This window comes from Dendroctonus ponderosae, unplaced genomic scaffold (assembly GCF_020466585.1).
Source record: "Dendroctonus ponderosae isolate FM_Combo_2020 unplaced genomic scaffold, Dpon_F_20191213v2 Dpon_F_20191213_8, whole genome shotgun sequence".
NCBI classification, from domain to species: Eukaryota; Metazoa; Arthropoda; class Insecta; order Coleoptera; family Curculionidae; genus Dendroctonus; species Dendroctonus ponderosae.
Genome location: NW_026019016.1, coordinates 6,351,160 through 6,375,101, shown reverse-complemented (window position 1 = coordinate 6,375,101; position 23,942 = coordinate 6,351,160). Strand labels below are relative to the sequence as shown.

Here is a 23,942-nt window from a genome sequence, read left to right as displayed (position 1 = left end):
AAAGTACTCATTATTCCTGCTGCAATGATTGTCGCAAAAACGTTCGAAGTGTGTACCGTACTATAAAATAATTTTGTACTTGATACTTTTATTTTAAAAACTACAAAATATCAACATAAATATCACTACGTGTATGGACAAGCTGTCTTTGGATGTTGTTACACCTGCAATTGAACAATGAAATGCACATAGACCCTACATAGAACTATTCAATTTATGCTTACCAGAATGTGCTTTGAATGCATCTGTCTGATTTCGGAAAACACCTGGAATAAAGTGGACGTCTTATAGCTCGAATTTTCATAAAAAATTGATCAATTTGTTGCTAAGTCTTCATAAAAGTTCAACTGCTGTTGTATTATACTGAGTGTTATTTATGTACGTAGACAAACTCTGAATGAGTTTTAAAAGAAAAGTTTATTTAAGAGGTTGGAAGTGAGTCCAATGATTTCAATGAAAAATGAAGTTGTGCAGGAGTTTTAGGTTTATTTAATTTATCGTAAACTTGTACGAAAACTAAATCCGCAAATGATTTTCGGGTAATTTTAATTGATGAAAGAACTGGCAGAAAATGGTGACGAGAATAAGTCAAGAGACAAAAAAGTTGTGTTGGACCTTGCTTCACCCGAAGAAAGTTGTAAAATTGAAAATAATGAGTGAAATTGCTGAGAAATTTTTGTCAACAATATTGATCATGTCCAGGACGCCAAGTTTATCGGAAACTGATTTATTTCTAATTTCAACACCATGTATATTGAAAGGCATCATTTGCGGCCGAACATAAAAACGTTGCTTCTCAAAGTCACCGCTAAAGTTTGGCCACGTACTGAAATAACACCCTGTATTATATTTTCGGGTAATTAGAATGCCCTAAATTTTGATTAAGTTTTTACATTAAGATCAACTCACTTTTCATATTCTGACTACTAATATCATTTTTCACTTGTGTCCTCCTCTCTGACTGCATAAATCTCAAAATCTTCGTTTCGGAGACGGTTCGAAAAGTTGGAGCGTCTAGACTCACTTCGCACTTGTATTTTCCTGCGGAACTGCTGGAGAGTCTTGTGAGGTTTATAGGGCAGGATCCCACTGTTGCATGATTCGAGTAATTAATGTAAACCTAAAAAAATAGAACTATAACGTTTTGGACGTGCTAGTAAATAAAAAACTGTATTACTTTTCAATTTAATTTTGTCGCTTTAATATCGTTGAGACTGCGCGAGTGAAACCTCACCAGGAACTTGGGAGGACGATTTTTTATTTACCGATTCAATTAGCTAATCTGCCGATGCGTTTTCATCAGATGTTTTAAACTTTTATATAACTTTTATGTGAGGAAATTTATTTCTTGTGAGATTTTTCCTCCCGATCATGGACCGTGTTCTCTTTTTTTCTCACATTTTATCGCTTTTACCGATACTATATCAGTACACAGTGGATTGACGATGGTTTGATAAAACGTTCACTTACACCTTCAACTGGGAACTCATGGACGCTGCCATCGGCCATACATCGGAAAAACTGCATGTCGTCCTTGTACCATTTAACATCGTAAAGCGGCTCTCCTTCCAAGTCGTACCTACAGTCAATGTAAGCGTCGTCGGTAGCTCCTCTTGGTACATAAAGGCTTGTTATTTTTAGAGACTCTGCATCGTTCCAAAGAACTGTAACTGAAACATTTAAACATTGCTGCTTTTTTCGAAGTTTCTCAAACCCCCTTTGAGTCACATAATTCGTTTTGGCATCGTTGGCAAAAAAGCATTGATAATTCAAAATTCGATTGAGTCATAACAACATGAGTGCGGAAATTCGAGCACTTTTGACCCCGAAAGCGAAATTTGAATCACACGCTTAGGTGCAAGATTATGTGCAAATTTCATGTTTTCCGTCCCGTTTTTGCTCATTTTTTCTCCTAAAAAATGAGCAAGAACGCTTATGTTTACATCATTCCAGAGAGAACTAAAAGGCATTTTTAGAAAGTGAACCATCGATAAGGAAATGTTGGCACTTTTCTAAAAAAAAAGGAGGAACTGCAAAGAATCGTTTCATTCCGATCAAATGCGAAAGAATACGGTGGTTTTGTGGCGTCTGTTTCAGACCTCAATAGCCATGTTGAACCTACTTAAAAACTAGTATAAAAGTTTTAATTAAACATTTATTGATAATCGATTTTTAAATATTTTGTTAAACACTCCTCAACTACTCTACTTATTTATTGAAAAGCGCTTGAACTTGAGCAATTAGTTTCACCCGGAAATTTAATCTACCTATAATGTTATCATGAAAATAAGAAAATTTGGAGATAGAAAAGTGTTCAGATAAAAGGCCAATCACAAATTTATTCTCGAGATTACGTTTAAAGTTTTGTGTGATTTTAAGCGCCTGATTACATTAAACTGGTTTGGTGAGTTTACATTTAAAGCTCGCTGTATGCGGAAGCTTTTAATCCCTTTTCTTCGTAAATAACATCTCATAAATTCGATTTTTTTCGGACATATTTCATGTGACTTTTACCGGTTAGGACGTGAATCTAAAGCTAAGAAATATGTGGAATTTACACGGATTCTATTAATCACACGCCTCCCAAAAATGCCAAGCACGAGATCTTGATTTAATTTCTTTTCCACACGTTTTCACTTGGATTGTTTAGTTTCTTGTCCATTGTAATCGGTTTTTGTTTAGCTGGAGTCGGCGAAGAACATCATCATTCAGAGCTAATTATGTTAATATCCGTTTGTTCAGACAACACTGAATCAACCATGTTTGCTTAAAAAGTGAGCCGAAAAAAATTTGCTTCTGAAAACATTTACTCTACGTTGTTATATAAACAGGATTTTCAATTCATTAGCTTTTATTAAACTCTTTGCCGCCTCCTTTCCTAATTTTTCACTAAAATCCCATCTCTCGAAAATCAATTTGCCCTAGAGCTAAATAAGGGAGCTAAATAGCCGATAAAAATATATCGGCAAGGGAAACTGATTGGAGTGCGAGATCTCGAAAAATTGCAATCATATCGTTTAAACTGGGATAAATTTCATTACTAATTTTCCAATTTGTTGAGCAATTTTTTTCAAATTGTCTGTTCATATGGAATCGGTTATGGCTTCAGGGTAGGACTTGTTTTGGTTGATAGGGTTTCCACATTTTCGGAATCTTGCTGTTTTGTTTAGAACACAACTATTTTCTGTATTGATAGAGTTCAGTCTAGTCTTCCTTCTAGAGATTAATTTTAAAATTTTCGATTGAGTCCGCCAGTATTTGGACAGAAACATTGGATCGGAATGCAATTTTATGCATACGTTCGATGTGTCAGTTTTTATGCTGGAAAAACAGGATTCGTTGCATGAAAGGCCTTTTTATGAAACTTTCAGCGTCTTTAGAGTCAACTGCCTTCTAAATATGGTGAAAATTTCGAATGGTAACTTGCATTAGTTTGGAAAATACAAATTTTTAACGTGAAAACGAAGATCGGTAGAAATTTATATTATGAGACCGATGTTTTCTAATTTTGAACTAGCAGAAGTCAGAATTCTGGACAATTTTTATCAACCATTCATTATCTTCCAAGTCAAACGTCTTCTCAGATGACGAAAATTTGAAATTGCTTCTTGCCTTGGTTTGAAAAATGTTTTAAATATATACATAAAATTATTTTTGGGAGATTTGTGAATGTTGGTTTTCATACGAACGGCTTCAGGCAACGGCAGACTCTCAAATGAAAAAATCCAATTTCCAATCTAGAGCCAGTAGGAACTTGAAATGTAGACATTCCATAGGAGACACGCGGTTCAAAAAATTGTCACAAGTTCATTCATTCGCACGAAATCCTGATTTTTGCGCGCTTTGTCAATGTTCGTCTGAATTTGAAGGGAATCCGCAAATGCGGGAGCTTAAATACAAATTTATAACTTCTAATGTGGACAAGTTCCACTTTGATATTTTTACAGTTGATTGAACATACTTCAGGCTAAAAGCACCTAAAAATTTAATTAAATAGCGCCAAAACCTGATTTTTCGGAGATTTGTGAATGTTGGTCTTCATATGAACGGCTTCAGGCAACGGCAGACTCTCAAACACATCCAATTTGCAATCTAGAGCTAGTAGGAGCTTGAAATATGGACATTCTATGGAAGACACGTGGGTCTAAAAATTCTCAAAAGTTCATTCAATTCGTACAAAATCCTGATTTTTGCGCGCTTTGTGAATGTTCGTCTGAATTTGAAGGGATTCCGCACATGCAGGGCCTTAAATAAAAATTCGCAACTTCTAATGTACAAACATACTTTAGACTAAATGCACCCAAAAATTCAATTAAATTGTCTACTCAAGTAAAACGTCTTCTCAGCATGGCGAAAATTCGAAATTGCTTCTTGCCTTAGTTTGAAAAATGCGTTTGAAAAAAGTTTTAAATATATACATAAAATATATGTTAGTTACTAATTTTTAACCCAGATTGACCAAGCTGGCAAAAATCAGAATTAAGTCCGATTTGAATAAAACTTTCAGCATCTTTAGAGTCAGATGTCTTATAGAGATGGTGAAAATTTCAAATTTTTATTCGTTTTAATTTGGAAAATGCCAATTTTTAAATGAGAGCGCGATTTAGTAGAAACATACATTCGATATTCACTAATTTTGAACCCAGATTTACGAAGCCGAAGAAAATCAGGATTCTAGACAGTTTTTATAAAACTTGCAGGATATTTAGAAGCAAGTGTCTTCTACACATGGTGAAATTTTAAATTTGTCACTGGCTTTAGTTCAGAAAAATCAGAATTTTTAAACGGGAGGCTGCAGTTAATTAGAAAACTTTATTAAGAGTATTTTTTTTTAACATTCTTCCAAGCTTCTTCCAAGTGTCTTGCATTGCAAAAGTTCCAAATTGCTATTTGCTTTCCTTTGGAAGGGGCGAATCTTTAAAGCAGAGCGCAGTTAAGAAAAAAACATCTATTAGAACGATATTTACAAATTTTGGACTCAAACTGGCAAACCTCACGCTTTTTTAACCTTTGTATGTTAACTTCAGCATCTTTTTGGAGAAGTGTAGATTAAAAAACTGGGGAAATCTGATATTTGCGATAAAGTTAAAATTAAGCCTTGAATTATTTCTTAGTGATGCAATTTATTTTTATTAGTTTTTTTCAGTGAAATTAATTATTAGATATTGAAGAAGAGTCAACGATAATGTACAAAATATTTTTTTCATTGTGATTTCAACGCCGCTTTGTTTTGTTTTCTGTATTTTTTCTTTTTTACACTTTATACGTTTAAGTGTTTAGTAAATTCGTTGCGAAACAGAGGAGAAAATTTTATGGGAATTTGCTGTAAATAAGCAATGTCGTTCCGATTTAAATTTGCCATTGATTGTGACACAAAGTGGGCAAGAAGTAATTTTCATACAGTATAGTATTTGTCCGGAAAAAGTTTTTCACAGGACATCAAAATGGTTTTTGTGACTGTTAGTTTTCAATAAGTTAGTGGTGAGTGGAACAATTATGTCTACAATTCATCAAGATTAACATCCCGACCAAATCTGTTCACCCGACCAAATCTGACGTTCTTCTAGTTCCAAAGAAGCAAACATACAATAATTATGCCGCAGAAATCTGGGACATCGTCGAAGAGAAAGACAATGTTAAATGAATTAAAGATGACTTCTGAAGAATTTGAATTGAAAAAATTGATTTAAATAACGACAGGCACTTAAACGAATATCAACTCCAACAGTTCATGTTTTGCCGGATTTTCCGTGTGCCCGGAACACAATCCTTTCAGCAACACCCTCGATAATTCTTTCTTGCGCCTTCCCGCATGATGTCGGCCAATCCCCCATGTCAGCATAATTGATTTGATGAATACAGTTTTTTATGTGGCCCCTGGCCGACGCCAGGTCATTTTTCATGACTTGCTACACTTAAATCAGCCGAAGGAGTGGGCTCCCATTACCTTCTATTACTCCAGATTACAGGTGCTGAAATTCTTGGGAAACTTACGGGAGCTTCCGGGACGTTTCGTCGATGTAGAAAAAACACGGAACGATTATTAACACCGCTTTTTACTGCTTGGAAGGAATTTCGTGTTGGGGGTGTGTTGTTCGATGTTGATATACGAATGTAACTGCCTAAGGTTTGAAGGTTGTCTGATGATTATGTTATAACTTCCAAGTCTCCAACACTGTTTTTAATCAACCAATTCCTTAATATGCTTGAAATAGCAAGAGAATTGCAAGGGCTTTTTTTGAAATTCTAAGTTTTTCAATTTTGTTTCTCTTCCCAAGATGTGCTAGAAGGTTCGTAAATGGATTGGATGACACTAGTTTTAAGCAAAAATTATTCTTTCACTGCTCCTGAATCCTCAACGGTTTAAGAAATATCGCGGTATGAGTAGTTCGAACTTGGCTCGAATTAATGCCTTTTTTATGGTAGAAGCAAGTCTTTATTGTGTTCAGTTGAATACATTGTCTTCCAGGCAAACAAGTGTTCAGTAGAACCTTCACAACTCTTGTAACAGGCACTTTCCCTAAACCGACTTCTCAAAAGAAATCATGCAAATAAGTAATGCCTCAGAAGTCCTGGAACTCGTTCAAAATACTCATGTTTTTAATACAAGAAGATTTTCTGTTCTTATTAAATAAAGCAAAACGTCTGTTGAGGAGACATCGCAAGAAAATGGGGAAAAGGAATTTCTACCACTGGATGTTCCCAAAGAGATCATTTTTCTGAATGGAGGAACGAGCATATGAATGGTCTTTCAAGAAGATTTTTCTGTGACGAAGCCAGATTTACAAGAGATCAAGAGGAATCGACAATTTTCAAAATGAAATGAACATCAATCGAAAACCTTCATGTTGCTCCAAAGACCGATTCTTGCCGTAAAATTTTATGTTGGAATAATTAGTAATGCACCAACTTGTTTGCAAAACTTTTCACCTCTACTACTTGAGAACTTCATTTTCATTTGCACTTCACTTCAAATTAGAAGGACGACGTGCTTTAAATGAAGGTGTTTCGGACCATTTTTCAAATTTGGTTTGAAAATGAAAAGCAAATGTTAGATTAATTAACTGAACGAACAAAAAAGAACGTTTTCCGATATCTAAAAAAGCTTTAATCTTGCCCACTCCAGGCAGGCAAACTCCAATCAATCTGCCGTCCGAACTGCTGGCTATTCTGTATACGATTTTATTACCAGCCCCAAGATGGGAATACATAAAACATCAATCACTATCACCGTAATGAAACCTAATTTCACATGCATTTTTATGAAACGTATGGCTTTTCGCAAAATATGACAAATCGGTTACTACTTTCTATTAGACGAGGAAACCATGGAGGTGCTAAAAGCATGATTACTTTTAGGGGAAGCTAATGAAAATGTATTGCCTTGACCAGTATAGTGGGCGTGGTGGTGAATTTGATGGAACATGGGTGTGATATGGAAAATTACCCTAAATTGAGTTCCAAACAAACTCAACTTCCATTCAAATAATTGCTTTTTAGTACATCTTTATTTAATCAGCTTTTTTAAATGTAGCTACTTTGAGAAAATGGAGTAAAGGGCGTAATGGATGTAAAGCCCCGCGAATGATAAACATACCATCAAGTCTCAATTTCTCAATAAGTTTAATATATTATTCATTAACTGCCGGCTGTAGGTCGATATCTAAATTATATTAAGGCGAATTTAGTAGTGTCGGTAAGAGCTTCTCTATTTCCCATATTATCTGCATAAGTAGGGTTTCGGATAATCTTAGATGCCAGAAAATAACGAATTGCCTCAATTATAGCCGACTTAAGGCAGATTCACGATGAGGGCCCGATAATCCAGTTCAATTTTGTGCCTGAAAACGTAACGGCAATTACTTTCGATCGGTATTCTAAAAAATTGATTTTTTCTCTTCTGATAAGTTTTGTTGTTTCGATTCCCGATCTCCTTCTCTTCTCTCTACATGAAAGAATCAACTCCCCCTGTTTGAAAAAAGTTACACAATTTAATTATCTCGCTGCGATTCTTAGCAGTCGTGTGCGATTTCGTTCGGCTTGAATGGCTGAAAGACTGAAATCAAGATGGGTTCTGTAGGCTTTTTATTCCTTATTGCTTGAGCAGTTGATTGGATTTGATAAATCTTGGGTACCATTTTTACAACAATAAAATCATAAAAATTATCGCCGCTGTAGGCGCATTTTAGCAACTTTCGTGGCACACATCTTCTGAAGCAAATACTTAAGAAAAAATCACACAAATTTTGAATACTAACTATTTTGCTTGAGATATTTTAAACAGTTTTACTTATTTTAATGGCGAATTTTTTGCATTTATCATGCACATTTGATAGTGGCAAAAAAGGGTTTGCAAGATTTGCCTTATCGGGCAATTCTCTCAACTTGCGGTTTTTTTGTTACATTTAATATATATTTTATTTGATATACAATGATCTAGATATCAATGATAGTTCGTAGTCGATTGCGTCGCTATTTCCATACCTTGGTGGTGTTTCTTCTTCTAATTTAAAAGTAATTCTACTTGATTCATGTGCGGTTGTTCAGTTGAAGATTAATGCATTTTGTAAAAGGATTTCTAATGGGTTGAACAATGTTATTTTATTTTTTTTGCGAGGTCAAGTTATTCCTAATTCAATACAAGGAGGTCAACTGGAAAGACAAAAAGCTGAAAAAAAAGCGTTAAAAATAATTTAATAATCTCAGCGTAAAGTATTTAGTAACTTTTGTAGTATGAAGACTTTGAAAGGTTCCTTCTCGAGTATCGTTCCGTTTTCATTGAATAATAATAAGTTTAGTAGAATCGGAATTTATGCACGTTGAAAGGATTATTTTTTAACGTTTAATTTATACTTCTCTGGAGTAAATAGCTGCTAAAACAGGGAAAACATAAGATTGAATCATTGCTGCTGCAAATTCGAGTCAAAAAATAACAACTGAACTATCGACTCGCCTAATAAAAGTACTTCTTTGACTTTACGACGGATAAACAAGTATTAACTCTTAGTGATCCGGAATTATTGTTTCTATTAGAAAATTCTAAGTGAACATTTTCCTTATCTTAGAAAATGGTTCAAATCACTCAGAAAATGCAACCCCAATTATCAGTTCATTGAATGAATCTCTGCAAAGTAGTACAATAATCGATTTAACTTTGGGCGAGTCCAGTAAAAAAGTCACGAGATCTAGAAGAACACAGAACAGACAATAAGAAATAAATTTCTTCAGATAGGAAGCAAGAGAAAAACGAGAAAGAATCAAGGCCTAAACAATTAGCAAAATCAAAGAGCAAAGCAAGAGGTAAATTGGGAGAACGACCAGTACAAAACAAATTAAGTATCAGTGGAAACTGTAATAAATCTGTGTCTCCGGATGTCCCCCGGGCCAATGGCCCCAACCCAAATAAAAGATCCAAAAAAAATCCAAGAAGTCTGATAAACGACGTGTAAAAAATAAACACCAAGAGAGTAAAAGCGATAATAATCCATCCATACAGTCGCAAGATACAGCAAGTAAAGAGGAAGTTCGAGAACCTGCTAAGAAATTAAGGAAACATACCGTAATAAACACACTAGAAATGAGCGAAAACTGTAATACATCGATTGCCTCAACCTCCAAGCAAAGAGACCTCGAAAAAGCAATAAGAAATCGAGTAAACTACTTTCAAACAACAAAATTAAGCTGAGAGAAGACGGTAACAAATCTGTGCAGACACGGGATGCAGCAAATATGAAAAAGCTCGAAAAAGTGTTAATTGATTAAAGGAACCAATTCCAATAAACAAATGTATCATGCGTGAAAACTGTGATAATCCTATTGCCTCAAATCCCCCAGTAAATAAACCTCGAAAAATAAAAAATAAATCGGCTAAACTATCTTTAAGCAACAAAATTGAAATGAGTATAGAGTGTAGCAAACCTGAGTGAAAAATACCATAAACATATAGACAGGAAATTAGATCAACTACCATTGTACAAGCAAGCTGTTAAATCAAAAAAATTGCAAGCTACAGCAAAGACACCAATAAAAGGACATAGAGAAATAATTGAGAAATCTGAAAATAGTTTTGAAAGTACCATAAATGGACATAAATTGCGTTCATCTTTAAATAATTCGTGCTACCAAGATAAAGAGGTAGTAATGGTAATCATAGTATAGGGAGGATAGCCAGAAACCAAATAGACTTTCTATTGATAAATAAACGATACAGAAATTGCATCAAATCGGCATAAACGTACCCTGGGGCAGACATAAATTCTGATTACAATCCGCTTGTAGCAAATATTCAATTAACTCTAAAAAGGTGTACGGAGTAAGGTGTCTGAAACGGAGTCACCCTATAATCACTAATTGCGTTAAAAAACCTAATTGTGGTTGCAAATTGCCATATTTAGACCCTTTTTCCGCAAAGTTTTCGAATTTATTTTTTGCATACATTTCGGTTGTATGCAATACTTTCACGTTCATTCATTTAACTTTTCATTTATGTATGATTAACTTTATTAAGTAGACACTCTGTGCCTTGCTTATCACGTTTATTTGATAACAATGCCTTTCCTTGAAGCCGTTTTTCATTATTCTCTACCTACATTGTTGCTGATTAGTTTTTATTCACTATTTCCGTCCGTGCCGGAAACTGAATTCCTCTTACAAGGCTCAAATATGTCTTTTTGTAAAATTGTTCTTCAAAACAGTGCCTGCTTTTGAATTAAATGTTTTCAAAAATTTCAATATAGCTTGATTTAATTCAACCGTAAAATGTGTGCTTTTTAATTTTTCAAATCAATTAATAAAGTTTTAAATTAGACAAAAAGTGATTTACTTTTAAAATTGCCGTTTAATGGCACGCAACTGACCATTCTGGGTAAACAAATCCAAAATAAACCAAAACACGTAGATGGAATGGCGTATTTAGGCCGGTTTTTCAAACTCCAATTAAAAAACTTGTTGTTGACTCACCTAAAAGTAAGACACTCCAATTCCAAATCACAATCACCATATTTCCAATGCTCCCAAATGAGGAAAAATCAACTTCGTTCGCACAGAAAACGATAATCACATGACGGGCAAACGAATTAGCATTTTCAACGTCCCATTTAAGACGCCAATTTTATCCAGTAACTATTCGAAGCATCCTTTGTCAGAAAACCAGCATACAAATGAGCGAATAAACTGCCTCAAGTCAGTAAAACGATTTTAATTAAAAATAATCAGCGGAGAAAACTTAAATTGTTAGCGCTCAAACTTCTAAATAAGCGGGCTAGAAGTCAATTGATGGAGTCAATTCTTCTTTGGCTCTAGAAAAGAAGTGTTCTATTAGTGCGACGGTTTATGTAATTTTTTTGATTTGAATCAATTTTTGAATTGTGGTAGTAAAATGTTTAAGGCTTTGCAGACACAGCTATTTAAAGCGATAAGGAATTTAAATAATGAACTATTTACAAATTCACAAAGAAACTTTAGCTGCATTTAATGAGATTTTAACGAAATTCTGTTGCTGGAAATATGGAAGTTTACTAGATGCTTGTCATGTGTTTACCTTAGTAGGATTGAAATCGACGAAATTTAAGTAGTCACTACCTAAACCGCCGCACTATCAAAAAGCTCACACTCGCTTTGGCCGTTTAACTCTAATGAAAAAGTTTCAATCAATATGTTCGTGTCTTCAAATTAAAAGATTTTTATTGGGAGTGCAGTCTATGGGACGTGAAAATGGAGTGAACCGTGACTTAGGAAATTTTTCCCTAGGGAAGCACGGGAAAACATTTGAAAAACGCGCGCACGAAAAGAGGGAAACAGGAAAGAAGCGCGTCTTAAACTTTTTATTGCACAACGGCAGGATAACGTAAAAATAGAAACAGTCGTTGAAATAATGAAATATGAGTTCTCTGGAGTTCACTTTACACGTTCTACGGAAATCCAATTTTCTACCTGTTTTCCAACGCCTGTTGGCACTTTTATCAACCTTTTTGACTTCACCTATTCTTCAGTTTTTTTTATTAAGCATCATCTATTTTCCTTGGGGATTATTCGAGCGCTCTTGCGCTTTTTAGTACATTTTTTATCATCCCTTGACTTACTCTTAGAGCGTTTCACGTTACTGTTTTCGTTCCACAAGTTGCAGGAAGATGGTGTAAATGCTTTCAAAGTGTATTTCTTGATGCTCCAGGTGTACAAAGACAATGACCAAAAATCAGTTTTTTATTGAATTAGTCACTGTTATCGACATTTTCGTTCAAGAAAAGGCAGTGCAATCGGAAAGTTCGCTCCTCAAACATTTTCATAGGTTTCCGTCCATACATAATTTTTTTCTCCCAAAATTATGCATTACAATGTTCACATTTTCTTGAGCAAGTCCGATTCTGCCAACGGACCAACTGATCATGTTTGTTCAAATTTATTATATTTTTAACGACGTAAAACAACTCCACAGACTCCGCCGACTTTGCCCGAGAATCAACTCGCAACTATTGTCTCATAAACTCCAAATAACAGGCTCCACCCAACTTGAATATTTTTTTACTCAAAAAACTTGATAGCCTTTAATGCTTGTTTATTCAACAGCATTCCTATTTATTATAAACCAGACTTCTCTTCTTCATTACTTGTACAGTTTATCTCGAATTTGGATCTGTACTGTTAATTATCAAATTTTTTTTTATTTTGCATTTTGGTTCACGTTTTGATTCATCAGTTTTACTGCTACTGAGATGGTTGTTTGGACAGGAAAGACTGTTTTGGAAAAACAACTTAAAAAAAAATCGACATAAACCTTAAAATTTACGAAACAAGTGCGAAATACTCGGAAGAACAGAGGCAAATTTTAGATCACTTACAAACAGACTGCGGGAAAAATTAAAGATCCATGGAAAGAACACTGCAAGACTATTGAAACATTCTAAGGGTAAACACAACATAGAAAATTAAGCAAGACATGCGGAAAATAATGCACCAAGACTGATTACAAAAATAGATCTCCTTGAAAATCCATTAGTTAATCCATCCGACGATCGTCTGTAACACGAAAGACTACCACAAATCCAGGAAAACTGGAACGAAAATCCACATAACGTCCACACAACGAACCCTTTTTGGCTGCCTATCAAGACAAACTAGATACCTAAGTCTGATTCTTATTCTCTTCCCAGGCCTTTATACATTAAAATGACGCTTATGGACTGAAAGAACGATTGATCGATGACCTTTTCCCATGGTAATACAGATTATTTATAAATAAGTGCTTTTGTAAAGCAAATAATAAATTCAGTTAACTAATCATGTTGGGAAAAGCACAGAAACTTACTCCTTACTTAGATTTCAACTTACGACGTCTGTTTTTTAAAATAAAATTCAGTGTTTGATAATTCGACACTTTCCCTACATGCTTTTTTACGGCAAATAGCTGCAGATGCATTTTGCAAAAACTCCCAATTTTTCGATCTACAAAATGCTTTAAATAAGGTACTGATTCACATTGTAACACATTCAGGAATTCTTAATTGGCAAATGTTAAATTTTGCCCTTTTTATAGTCGAATGCTCCTCTTTTCTGTGCCATTTCTGGCTGAGTTTTCACCAATTCGGTGTCTAAGAGTGTATTAAAAATTGGGGTTTATTTAGGACAATATCAATGTTAGCACCCATTTTGTAATTTTAATTCTTAATTATTTTTTTAATTATTTTTTTAATTGAGGGCTATCCTGGAAATAGCAATTAACATAAAAAATCGCAATTTAAAATTCTATTTGAGTTCGAATTTTATTTTGAACCTTTTATTGTGGCGCATTTGCTTCTAGTATTTAATAAAATTTATTGTTTGGAATGCTTCCTCCAAAATTCCTTTTAAAGTGTGATGCTGCGATATTTCTGTTGCTGCAATTAGCAAGAAGACAAAAGCAAATAAAAAACATACATCATACAAAAAAAGAGATCGCAGAAAAATATTTCCCGTGACACCGAGATATATCACTCTTAATATAATAAATAAAAGCGAAGATTTGGAGATTTATTTTCGTCGAAGATGTAGCGATATGGAGCACAAAAGGTACACGAAATTTATGGCGAAAGATTTAATATTGGAGGGGTCTGAAATGAAATTAAACCAATAAAATGTCTACTAACGTCCGTTCCTCAATCATAACTCTCTTAGTATCGGATAATCGATGGCCTTCCTGTCCGTATGATTGGCAAAGGAAATAGAACATTTCTGTTGGAGTAGTTCATAATAGAAAATAAACAACGGCGCAATAAATTCCCCATACATTTTTGTTGCAAACATGATCGCATTTAATTCACGTAAATTTCACCAGTAATTTTTTAAATCCAGATTAAAACTTAGATGTAAAATTTAATCTCATGTTGCCCTTTGAGGATGAGCGTTTCATAAAATAATTTCACCGGAAATGTAGAGCTAAAGACAGAGCCCATCAGCGGGAGGTCTATTTAATTAACCTCAAAAAAACCATTAAGCTCAAATAACAATTAGAATTCGCGTTGGAAAAAGAGTACGTAAACATTAATCCTGGAATTAAGTTAAAATTCGCTTAGCAGCTCATATATTAACAATCCAATTATGCACAAGAAAAAACAGTTATAGCTTTTTTCTTAGATTGCACAAGAATTTAAAAATTATTGATTTTCTGTGTTAATTTCAGTCAGTTAGTGTTGTTTTACCATTCGTAAATTACTAAAATAGTTTCATTATTTTTTAGTCTCCAATCTTTTGAGTTTTACACTTTAAATCAGATTTAAGCTGCTCAATGTACGATGTTAAAATTTCGCTTTCTGGGTTAAAACTCAAATTTCCTCACTCATCTTGTTATGACTCATATTGTTATGAATTGAACTTGACTATGAACTATGAATTCTCAAACCAACGAAGCCAAAATGAAATCTTTGGCTCAAATGAGGTTTAAGAAACTTGGAAAAAAGCAGCGTCATGTTTGAGTCGATTTTGCAACTCAAAAAAAAACGCGCAAATCTAAAACTTCTTGAAATCACGACTTTTTTGAGAAAACTGTCAACACTTCCTTATCGGTAGTTAACTTTCTAAAAAGGCCATTTAGGTTCTTGCTCATTTTGCTTCCGAAAAGTGAGCAAAAACGACGGGACGGAAAACTTGAAATGTTGGCATAATCTTGCATATAAGTGTTTGATAATCAAATTTCGCTATAAAAGAAAATCGCAAGAAAATATTTTCGTTCCTGTTGCTCGCTTAAATCTCATTCACATTTGCAATTCAAATTATCAAAGTCACTTTTCTGCATTTTGCTTAATTCTCCAGTAAATAACACATTAGGAACATCGTTTCTGTGCATTTTTTGGTAATTTTGAACGTTTGAATGGGCTGCTGATGAACATAAAGCAAATAGCCTTAAAAGGTCCCTTTCTCGACCTCAGACAAACCGCTTTAGATCCTTTTTCCAGAGCGGCCTTTCGCTGCTTTCTTGTAAACGTTTCAGTTCCTTTTGGGGGACAGAAATAACAGTTTACTGTGAAATTTTCCGAGATTTTCTAATAAAAGCCAAATTACTTTTAGCTGTTGCTATCAGTGGGTTTAACTTTGGATGAAGATGAAAACTGGGACCCTACATAATTAAATGTCCGCCTTTCAATGGCCCCCCTAAAACTTTATAGCGCGTGTTCGAAACAATTATTATGCAAAATTTGCTGCTTTGAATTGCCACTTGTAATCGAATTATTAATATTATTAGCATAGACGTGAAGTGTATTTATTTCGGATGAAATTAATATCGCAGCTAATTTGTTTGTGTAAGAAAAATTGTCTTAGTTTGAAAAACTTTCGTAGTCTCTCTTTTATAGTCCACAACCAGAACAGGAATTTTAAACAATTTTAACATTTATCCACGAATCCTATCAAATTTTAGAAATAACTTTACATTATCTTTCTGTTTTATGTTATTTAATGATAAACTAAATAAACATTAAAAGCAGAATTAAACAATAATACAAAATAAAATATCAAACTGCTGTTAATGTGAAATTATATGCGGTGTTTCGATTAAAAATCATTGCATTCTTTACGAAATACTTTGAATCCGGTTCTTGATTATAAAAATTCGATCAAACATATTATTGACTGATTTTTATTTGCAAAGTATGAGAGCGAAACTTGTCAAAAAACGATTAACTTTAAATTGGCAATTTTGTGCCATAAATGTACAGAGTGTTCCATATTCCTAAATAAAATTGGCAGAATCAAAATAATGAGGTTGGGCAAAAGCTACTCAATTTGGAGTTTTCAATTTGCCGCTTTAATGTTTCGAAAGGCAAATGATTTTCCTTCTTGCCTTAAAGTTAAATAATTTATTTAATTAAAAATAGCATTAATTCTTAGTTTCTGAATTGAGGCTTCAGAGATTTATCGACATTACTTTTATTTCTACGTGGAAGCACATGTTATGTAAAAACTGTTATTCAATCCCCTAAGCTCGTTATGAGGCAACGAACCTAAACGAATTAAGATTGCTTATCTAATAAAAAGGTAAATCACAAGAAAAACGCACTATTCCAGATTCAATCTGCTCGGATTCATTTCGTTTGAATTAAATCCGCATCGACTGAGGTTTTTGCCTCAACAAAGCCCTAATAGCAATAGACTGTAAAATGGTACTCCAAAATTATAGCACTTTAAAGATAGACCAAAGATAGCACGTACGGAAATCTTATCAACTCGTAACAGAAAGCCATTGTCTGCCGCATTTATGTAATTTTTTGAAGGGTTTGGAGGGCAATTCGCTAGATAAGAAGTTCGAAATTGCAGTTTTGCTTCACGAAAGGATTTGAAATGCTGGCTGTTTTGCCGTAGCATGTTTTGCGCCTGAAAATTACAACAACCAAAAATTTATTATCAACAATTTATTCACAAAACTTATGAAATGAAAACTACGATTTTATTTTAACCTAAACTAACTTAAAACTAAATATCAATTTATAACTCTAACTAAAATTTGAGCAACATTTGCAACGTCAAGCATTTCACTTACAGCTCACCGAACTAACTTAAATAATAAAAATATCTGCAAATTTAGAACCAAAATAATCGCAACTCTTTTGCTTTGTAATTTCCGTTAATTTTTTTCATATTCGATGTGTTTACCCGTGTTCTATTATTTGTCATTAAAACTTAACATTTTTTTCTAGTTGAACTGATTCTTTTAACTTTTCTTGCATTTTTTCCCTCAGTAGTATTTTGCATGCACTCAACAGCTCCATTGTTAGGAATATGAAGCAAATCGTCAGAAAATCGACTACAACTTGATTTCAAAGCCAGACCTGTTTTAAGATTTTTAAATTTATCTTTGTCAAATATTAATGTTTCTAACTCTACTTGTAATACTCTGCGGTTTAGCGGAATGTCAGGTTCTTCCGACAAACTAGTGGAACCAGCCTTATCAACTTGTAAAGTTGTCCCATTTTGACCTAAACATGGTGTATTCAAGTTCCCATTAGACACGGTTTTTTTAGCACGGGTTCTTAATTTTTTAATAACCGTTGAAGATGTTCTACAAATGTTTTTCAAACTATCACAGGACGAATTTAAATTAGTTTTAATTGAGACCCGCCGTTCTGAATTAACTTGTAGTCGCTCAGTTAATTTTCGCTGGGTTCTTCTTGGATACGTTTCTCGATCATTGAAATTGGAAGATTCTTCGAGTTTTCTATAATTATTTGGAGATAAACTCATTGATTTTATATCATTGTTGATGTTTGAGTGAAGTTTGAATTGGTCAGCTCTCTCCCTTGGCCTTTTTGCTGGCGGTGAGCTTTCATCATCTTGGTAGCTGGAGTTATTTAAAGATGAACGCAATTTATATCTATTTATGGTCCCTTCAAAAGTATTTTCAGATTTCCCAATTATTTCTCTAGGTCTTGTTATTGGTCTCTTTGCTGTGACTTGAAATTTTTTTGGTTCATCAGCTTGTTTATTCAATGGTAGTTGATCTAATTTCCTGTCTATCTGTTTATGGTATTTTTCACTCTCTTTCTGTGATTCCCCAACAGCTGTTCGAGGCCTCTTCACATTTACGGCTCCTTGCGACCGTACAGGTTTGCTACACTCTACACTCCGTTTAATTTTGTTGCTTAAATGTAGTTTAGCTGATTTATTTTTGATTTTTCGAGGTTTATTTGCGGGGGGGTTTGAGACAATAGGATTATCACACTTTTCATGCATGATACCTTTGTTTATTGGAACTGGTTCCTTTAATCCATTAACACTTTTTTGAGCTTTTTTCATATTTGCTGCATCCCGTGCCTGCACATATTTGTTACCGTCTTCCCTCCGCTTAATTTTGTTGTTTGAAGGTAGTTTACTCGATTTCTTATTGCTTTTTCGAGGTCTCTTTGCTGGGGGGGTTGAGGCAATCGATGTATTACAGTTTTCGCTCATTTCTAGTTTGTTTATTACGGTAGGTTTCCTTAATTCCTTAGCTAGTTCTCTAACTTCCTCTTTACTTGCTGTATCTTGCGACAGTATGGATGGATTATTATCGCTTTTACTCTCTGGGTGTTTATTTTTTACACGTCGTTTATCAGACTTCTTTGATTTTTTTTTGGACCTTTCTTTTCGGTTGGGGCCATTGGCCCGGGGGACATCCGGAGATACAGATTTATTACAGTTTTCACTGATACTTATTTTGTTTTGCACTGGTTCTTCTCCCAATTTACCTCTTGCTTTGCTCTTTGATTTTGCTAATTGTTTAGGCCTTGATTCTTTCTCGTTTTTCTCTTGCTCCTTATCTGACGAAATTGATTTCTTATTGTCTGTTTGTGTTCTTCTAGATCTCGTGACTCTTTTACTGGATTCGCCCAAAGTTAAATCGATTATTGTACTACTTTGCAGAGATTCATTCAATGAACTGATAATTGGGGTTGCGTTTGCTGAGTGATTGGAACCATTTTCTACGTTAAGGAAAATGTTCACTTGAGGATTTTTCAATAGAAACGATAATTCCGGATCACTAAGAGTTAATACTTCTTTATCCGTCGTAAGGTCAAAAGTACTTTTATTAGGCGAGTCGAAGTTTATGGCCCCATTCGGTATAATGACGTTTTTAATAGGTTCAAAGGTAAATTCTCGAATTTCTGGTTGGTAATTGTTGCTGTATACTTCATGAAATAGCTTTTTTACCAATTCACCAGAGAAAACGTTGGAACTACCATCTGGCCCATACTGGAAACCGTTTCGAACACGCTTTAAGTTAAGCTTCTTTTTATTTATATAGCATTTTGGTTTAGAACTTGATTTGTTGCTTGGTTTATAACTGGCAGCCTTTAATTCCTTTTCATTATTAAATACTTTATATAAATCGTAAGTCGTATTAATGTTATAATCTATTTCTAAATCTTTATTGGTTTTGTGTCGTTTGATCAGGCTGTTTGGATCTGTTTCAATATGTGATTCTTCCAGCAAATGTAGTCCCTCGTCGAAAATACAGTCTGTCCCAGAACTCTGTAACGTGATTTTATTGCGTTCACTATTTAGTGCTTCAGAGGTTTTCGAAGAAACATCTTCAATATCATTAGATGTAATTAAGTGTTCGAAATCAAGAAATTCGGCAATTTCCCTGGCTGCCTTGCCCTTTTCCAAATTTTGAATGCTCGTCGATTTTTCGCTTTGTTTAGAATTCTCTTTGCATAAATCCACATCGCAAGTCTGATATTCAAAATCTGTAGTTTCTAAACAAAACAGGCTTTCTTCTAACTTGAACGTTCGTTGAGAATCAACAAGACGCCTACAGGGACTGTTCATATTACTATTTCCATTGTGTCGGTGTCTAATAATGCTTCCAAGTTCTTTAAAAGCAGCACTATCTTCATTGCTTACGCCACCGACATCGTTTGAGTAATAGTGGATTTTGTACGATAAAATTGTTTGAAAAGCATGTAAGGAATCAATGGCTAAAGTGTTGTAAGATTCTGGAACACTTTCGAGATGGTTTTCCGCCAAATACTGATGGATGCAAGATCTACCAAATTCCATTACCTGACAAGTGCAAGTGTTCAGTTCACTGTTAATAAAAAAGTCGGTGTTAAGACTACTAACGACAAACTCGCAGTCTGCTATTTTTCGGCAAGTGAAATTCGCTGTTTCATCTGGAGAGGCATAAAAATTAGTTTTAAAAAAACCTTGCGAATCTCCCTGGACTATTTTGCCCAACTTACGCTCATAATGGCGCACATAGTTTTCAGTTACAAAGTCGAACACCTGTAAAATGTTAAAAATATTGGCATATTTAATGCAAACATCTTGAAGCATTAACGTTCCACCGTCCATGTAGTCAACGTTGAGTTCATATCCTGCATCAATATTTCTCTTTGCACAGGTTTGGAAAATCTGAACAAGGTCATACATTTTAGAATACGTTTCCGCATAAATATTCAACTTATCCGCGTTATTTTCAAACTCTTTTGACGATTTGCTGTTCAAAGCAACAAGAAACGCGTTATATGTGGCGTGAAACTCTTTACAGTCATCATGAGCAAGTCGAAGGCTGCGCCAAATCGATTGTAATATTTGTATCTTATTAAACATGATTTCTGCTAAAGGGAATATATTCTTCAAACCATCAGTGATCAGACAATATTGATCAACAATAATCAGTTTTGGATTATAAGAAACGCTGCCCAAAGTTCCAAAAAGGGTTTTGATGCCGTCACAAATTACATTTTCGTTTTGTGTCAATGCAAACACCATCCCAAACGGAAACGGGCCCATGGGCGTGGAACCCAAAAATAAAACCAGATTTGGACACTTTTGTCCCGGTTTCGAACTAGACAGCGTTCGTACAATGATGCGATCATCAGCAAACCCCGAATTAAATACCTGCTTCATCAGAGGCGTGCAAATTGACAATACCAGGGGGTTGTCCATTAACACCGCACATTTTTGAGCATATTTGCCGTTGTAATTCTCCACGCTGGTTTTCAGTTTCGGGATCAGTTCAATGTCAGATGGTTCCACATACTTTTGATTAAATAGTTTCTCATATTCCTGGTAGCACCAGTTTATCGACGGACAAACGCTCTCTTGTGAGATAACGTTGTAAAAATCTGCATCGTAGAAACTATGCAGATCGCATTTATGGCAAAAAAGGGCGGTTAAGGGCGAATGGCCTTTGGCAAAGTACGCCCTAAATATTGCAGTCAAGTTGTCGGACGGTGGTGCGCTTTCCATGCCGATTTTATGGTTGTGGCAAAAGTTGATTGTTACTTGAGCGGGGTAATCTTGCAAATAGCAGCCAAGGGTAGTCCTGCAACAAAAATAGAACTTAAGTTATTTCAAGTGGAGTTCAATTTTTTTATCGAATCACTTGGATAAAATTTAAATTACGGGATAAGGAAAAAATGAAATAAATATTGTGCACAGGGTGATTAAATGCTGTCTTGGTCAAAGTTTACCTCTTCCTGCAGGTAATGTGGGGGTAGCCCAGAGAGCAAAAAAGTATACGAAGTTATAGCCTCATCACTTCGGAATATTTTGGGTCTTTAATCATCTGTTTATTCTGAGTCGTTCGAGAGATATTCATTTTTGATTACACTTTTCGCACTATTTTTTACTTATAATTTACGTACAGTTTTTGTATGTAATATTTTTTTTTATTAATGTGTGCAAAATGTAACCGGTCTTAAAAAAATTCATATCTCTCGAAGACAACTAGACGATTAAAGATTCAAATTAGTCAGAAGACATGACCGTAAACTTTTTTCCTGTCTGAGCCCGATATTGCCAGCAAATGAATTTGAACATGACACTATTTGAGCATTCTATGCAGTATGTTTAAACATTTTTTGCTTATCGTATAAATTAAATTTTATCCCAGAATAGAGCTGTAATTCGATAGAAAAACTGTTCAAACCGTATTACTGATTGAAGAAATATTTACAGTAAAAAGTTAGGGAAACTTTAACTAAGCGTTAACTCTGAGGCGCAAACTGATCTTATTTTTTATCTGACGTAGAAATTATATAAGGGAATTCTTCTTTCCATCACGTTTTTAAATTAATTTTCAATCGTTGAAACTTTATTTCTTATCTCACTTTCAAGCTTTTTATTATAAAGCATAAGAATACTTAATAACATCCAGGTCTATCAATAGCATAGTTATTAATATTGACTTTGACCGGGAACTTAAGTGTTTGAAAACTTTATATCCGACCATCCGAAGGTTACTTTGGAAAATGAAAACAAATGTGAGTTTCGGAGGCGCTGAATGAGATTGCATGTATATTTATAAACATTTTCCGACAAAATTTCCCTCTACATATGTGTTCGGGAAGGAAGGCTTCAAACATATTTGATGATTAAGACATCAATGAAAGTTAACGTGATTTAAATTTGTTATTTGCCTCTAGTAAGTGTATCAAGACAGTATTAAATTATCACGATCATTTCAATGAAGAGAAAAAATAACACAATAACATGCCAAATAATAAACCCTTCACATAATAAAATGAGGTGAATGTGGACGAGTTGTAACGATATTACACAAGCAGTGGCTTTCACGAATATCTATATTCAGTTCTGGCTATTATTCTGGAAAATGTACTTAGTATGAAATTTTATTCCAACTTTTTTCAATAATAATATATCTTTATAAAATCAATAACCAGGGATTTGCCTGGCCTGGAGGCCCTTCATCCCTGATTTTTATGTTATTTTTCTTCCCCATATTTTTCTCGTACTCTCCAAGTGAGCCCTGTTACCCCTTAAAATGAATCCTGTGTGTGATCCTGTTTTCAACTTTAAGTTTTATATTTATGTTTTTTGTGATATGTTTATATACACTTTTTTATTATTTTGATCTCTAGAATCGCCTTCCGAAAGAAGTCTATGTTCTTCCCGTACACCCTGTATACCAAAATCCCGAAAAAGGAGGGGAGAATAATCGATTGCAAAAAACCATTTCGAATGAGAGAAAGCGAATCTTTTTGGAAGTAAGTTGAACATTGTATTCTATGCGTTCTCGATAAAATAAACTGCATATTTTGGTTCAACTCGTAATTCCTAATTCCCACTTTCTCATTGTGTGTCAGTGGCGGCGTGTGGTTTAAGACTTTGGGGGGGCACAATCTTAGAAAATCAGCCGAAGCTATTTGGCAGCCTAATTAGAAACTGTTTTATCGCAAATTACGTACATATTTTCCTTTCTGTCCTTAACGGTGAACTCGATGTAAGCTTCGCAAGTGAGTTCCCCATTAGACTCCTCAGTAGCCTGCTGATTGCAAGTAAATTTTCTCTGAAATAAAATTACCAGATTGTGAAACTCAGAAAGCATACCTAGTTACATTTAAAACCCGTAAATTAGTATTTACGTTGTTAAAGGTTGTCAAGTGTTAATAGAAGGAAACATTTAATAAAATATGGCATAAGTATATTATAATCAGTTGCGTGCTTGTTAGGTAATAACTTACCTTAAAAAATGACTTTTTTTCATCATGTGTCCAATTTTCTTTTGAACTATATGTTGTAAAGTTTTTTCTTTCAAACAGGTCAATCCATACCATCGCATCTTCTATGGTAAATATTGGTAAGCCGATAGATCCCCAAACAGCCCCACTTTCCTGAGATTCGCTACTAGCGCTCAAGATCACTGACGGGTAATCAACAGGAAGTATTTTCCGAAGCTTTAAAGAAAATGTGCTTTAAACTTTCGAACTGTTTCAACGATACTCTGTTGACTTTAAATAATATTGTTCCTTAAGTTTATTTTTGTTTTGCGCTTCTTACCATTGTCTTTGGTTCCTCCATGGATCTAGTAGGACTAGCGCTGTTATATATAAATATATCACTGTTAAGTTACATTACGTTTTATATATGGGGTACGTTAAATATTACATTTTTCAGAGAAAACTAAAACATCGGTGATTTAAGTATCAAACATTAAAAATCAGATAATATTGACGTTCTTGGAAATCTCA

The 23,942-nt window shown here is 34.4% G+C and overlaps 2 protein-coding genes and 1 long non-coding RNA gene across 3 annotated transcripts; 1 reads left to right on the top strand and 2 right to left on the bottom strand.

Annotated features, from left to right (window-relative positions):
* Positions 1-71: 71 nt before the first annotated feature.
* LOC109543359 lies at positions 72-11,710 on the bottom strand. Its single transcript, XM_019913040.2, has 6 exons — positions 11,540-11,710; positions 10,960-11,297; positions 1,471-1,670; positions 910-1,120; positions 225-266; positions 72-164 (listed from the first exon to the last, which is right to left on the bottom strand). Exons 2-6 carry the CDS (start codon positions 10,997-10,999, stop codon positions 94-96), a joined length of 564 nt encoding a protein of 187 aa, XP_019768599.1. The 5' UTR covers positions 11,000-11,297; positions 11,540-11,710; the 3' UTR covers positions 72-93.
* LOC125505382 lies at positions 2,212-23,825 on the top strand. The gene is made up of 3 exons (XR_007282137.1): positions 2,212-2,404; positions 22,833-22,958; positions 23,514-23,825. It is a non-coding gene; the product is annotated as an uncharacterized LOC125505382 (long non-coding RNA).
* On the bottom strand, positions 16,907-23,842 carry LOC109543353. Its single transcript, XM_019913031.2, has 4 exons — positions 23,752-23,842; positions 23,436-23,648; positions 23,160-23,260; positions 16,907-21,274 (listed from the first exon to the last, which is right to left on the bottom strand). The coding sequence occupies exons 1-4, from the start codon at positions 23,770-23,772 to the stop codon at positions 17,146-17,148; spliced, it is 4,464 nt and encodes a 1,487-aa protein (XP_019768590.2). The 5' UTR covers positions 23,773-23,842; the 3' UTR covers positions 16,907-17,145.
* Between the last annotated feature and the right edge of the window lie 100 nt (positions 23,843-23,942).

Excerpts from the sequence above, each read along its gene's own strand:
- LOC109543359 (XM_019913040.2), bottom strand. The coding sequence starts at position 10,999 with ATGGTGATTGTGATTTGGAATTGGAGTGTCTTACTTTTAG. Across the intron at positions 1,121-1,470 it reads ATGAGTTCCCAGTTGAAGGT|GTTTACATTAATTACTCGAA; the intron begins GTAAGTGAACGT and ends CTATTTTTTTAG. Across the intron at positions 267-909 it reads TAGTAGTCAGAATATGAAAA|GTGTTTTCCGAAATCAGACA; the intron begins GTGAGTTGATCT and ends ACTTTATTCCAG.
- LOC109543353 (XM_019913031.2), bottom strand. The coding sequence starts at position 23,772 with ATGGAGGAACCAAAGACAATG. Across the intron at positions 23,261-23,435 it reads AAAAAAAGTCATTTTTTAAG|AGAAAATTTACTTGCAATCA; the intron begins GTAAGTTATTAC and ends ATTTTATTTCAG. Across the intron at positions 21,275-23,159 it reads AAGGACAGAAAGGAAAATAT|GACTACCCTTGGCTGCTATT; the intron begins GTACGTAATTTG and ends TTTTTGTTGCAG.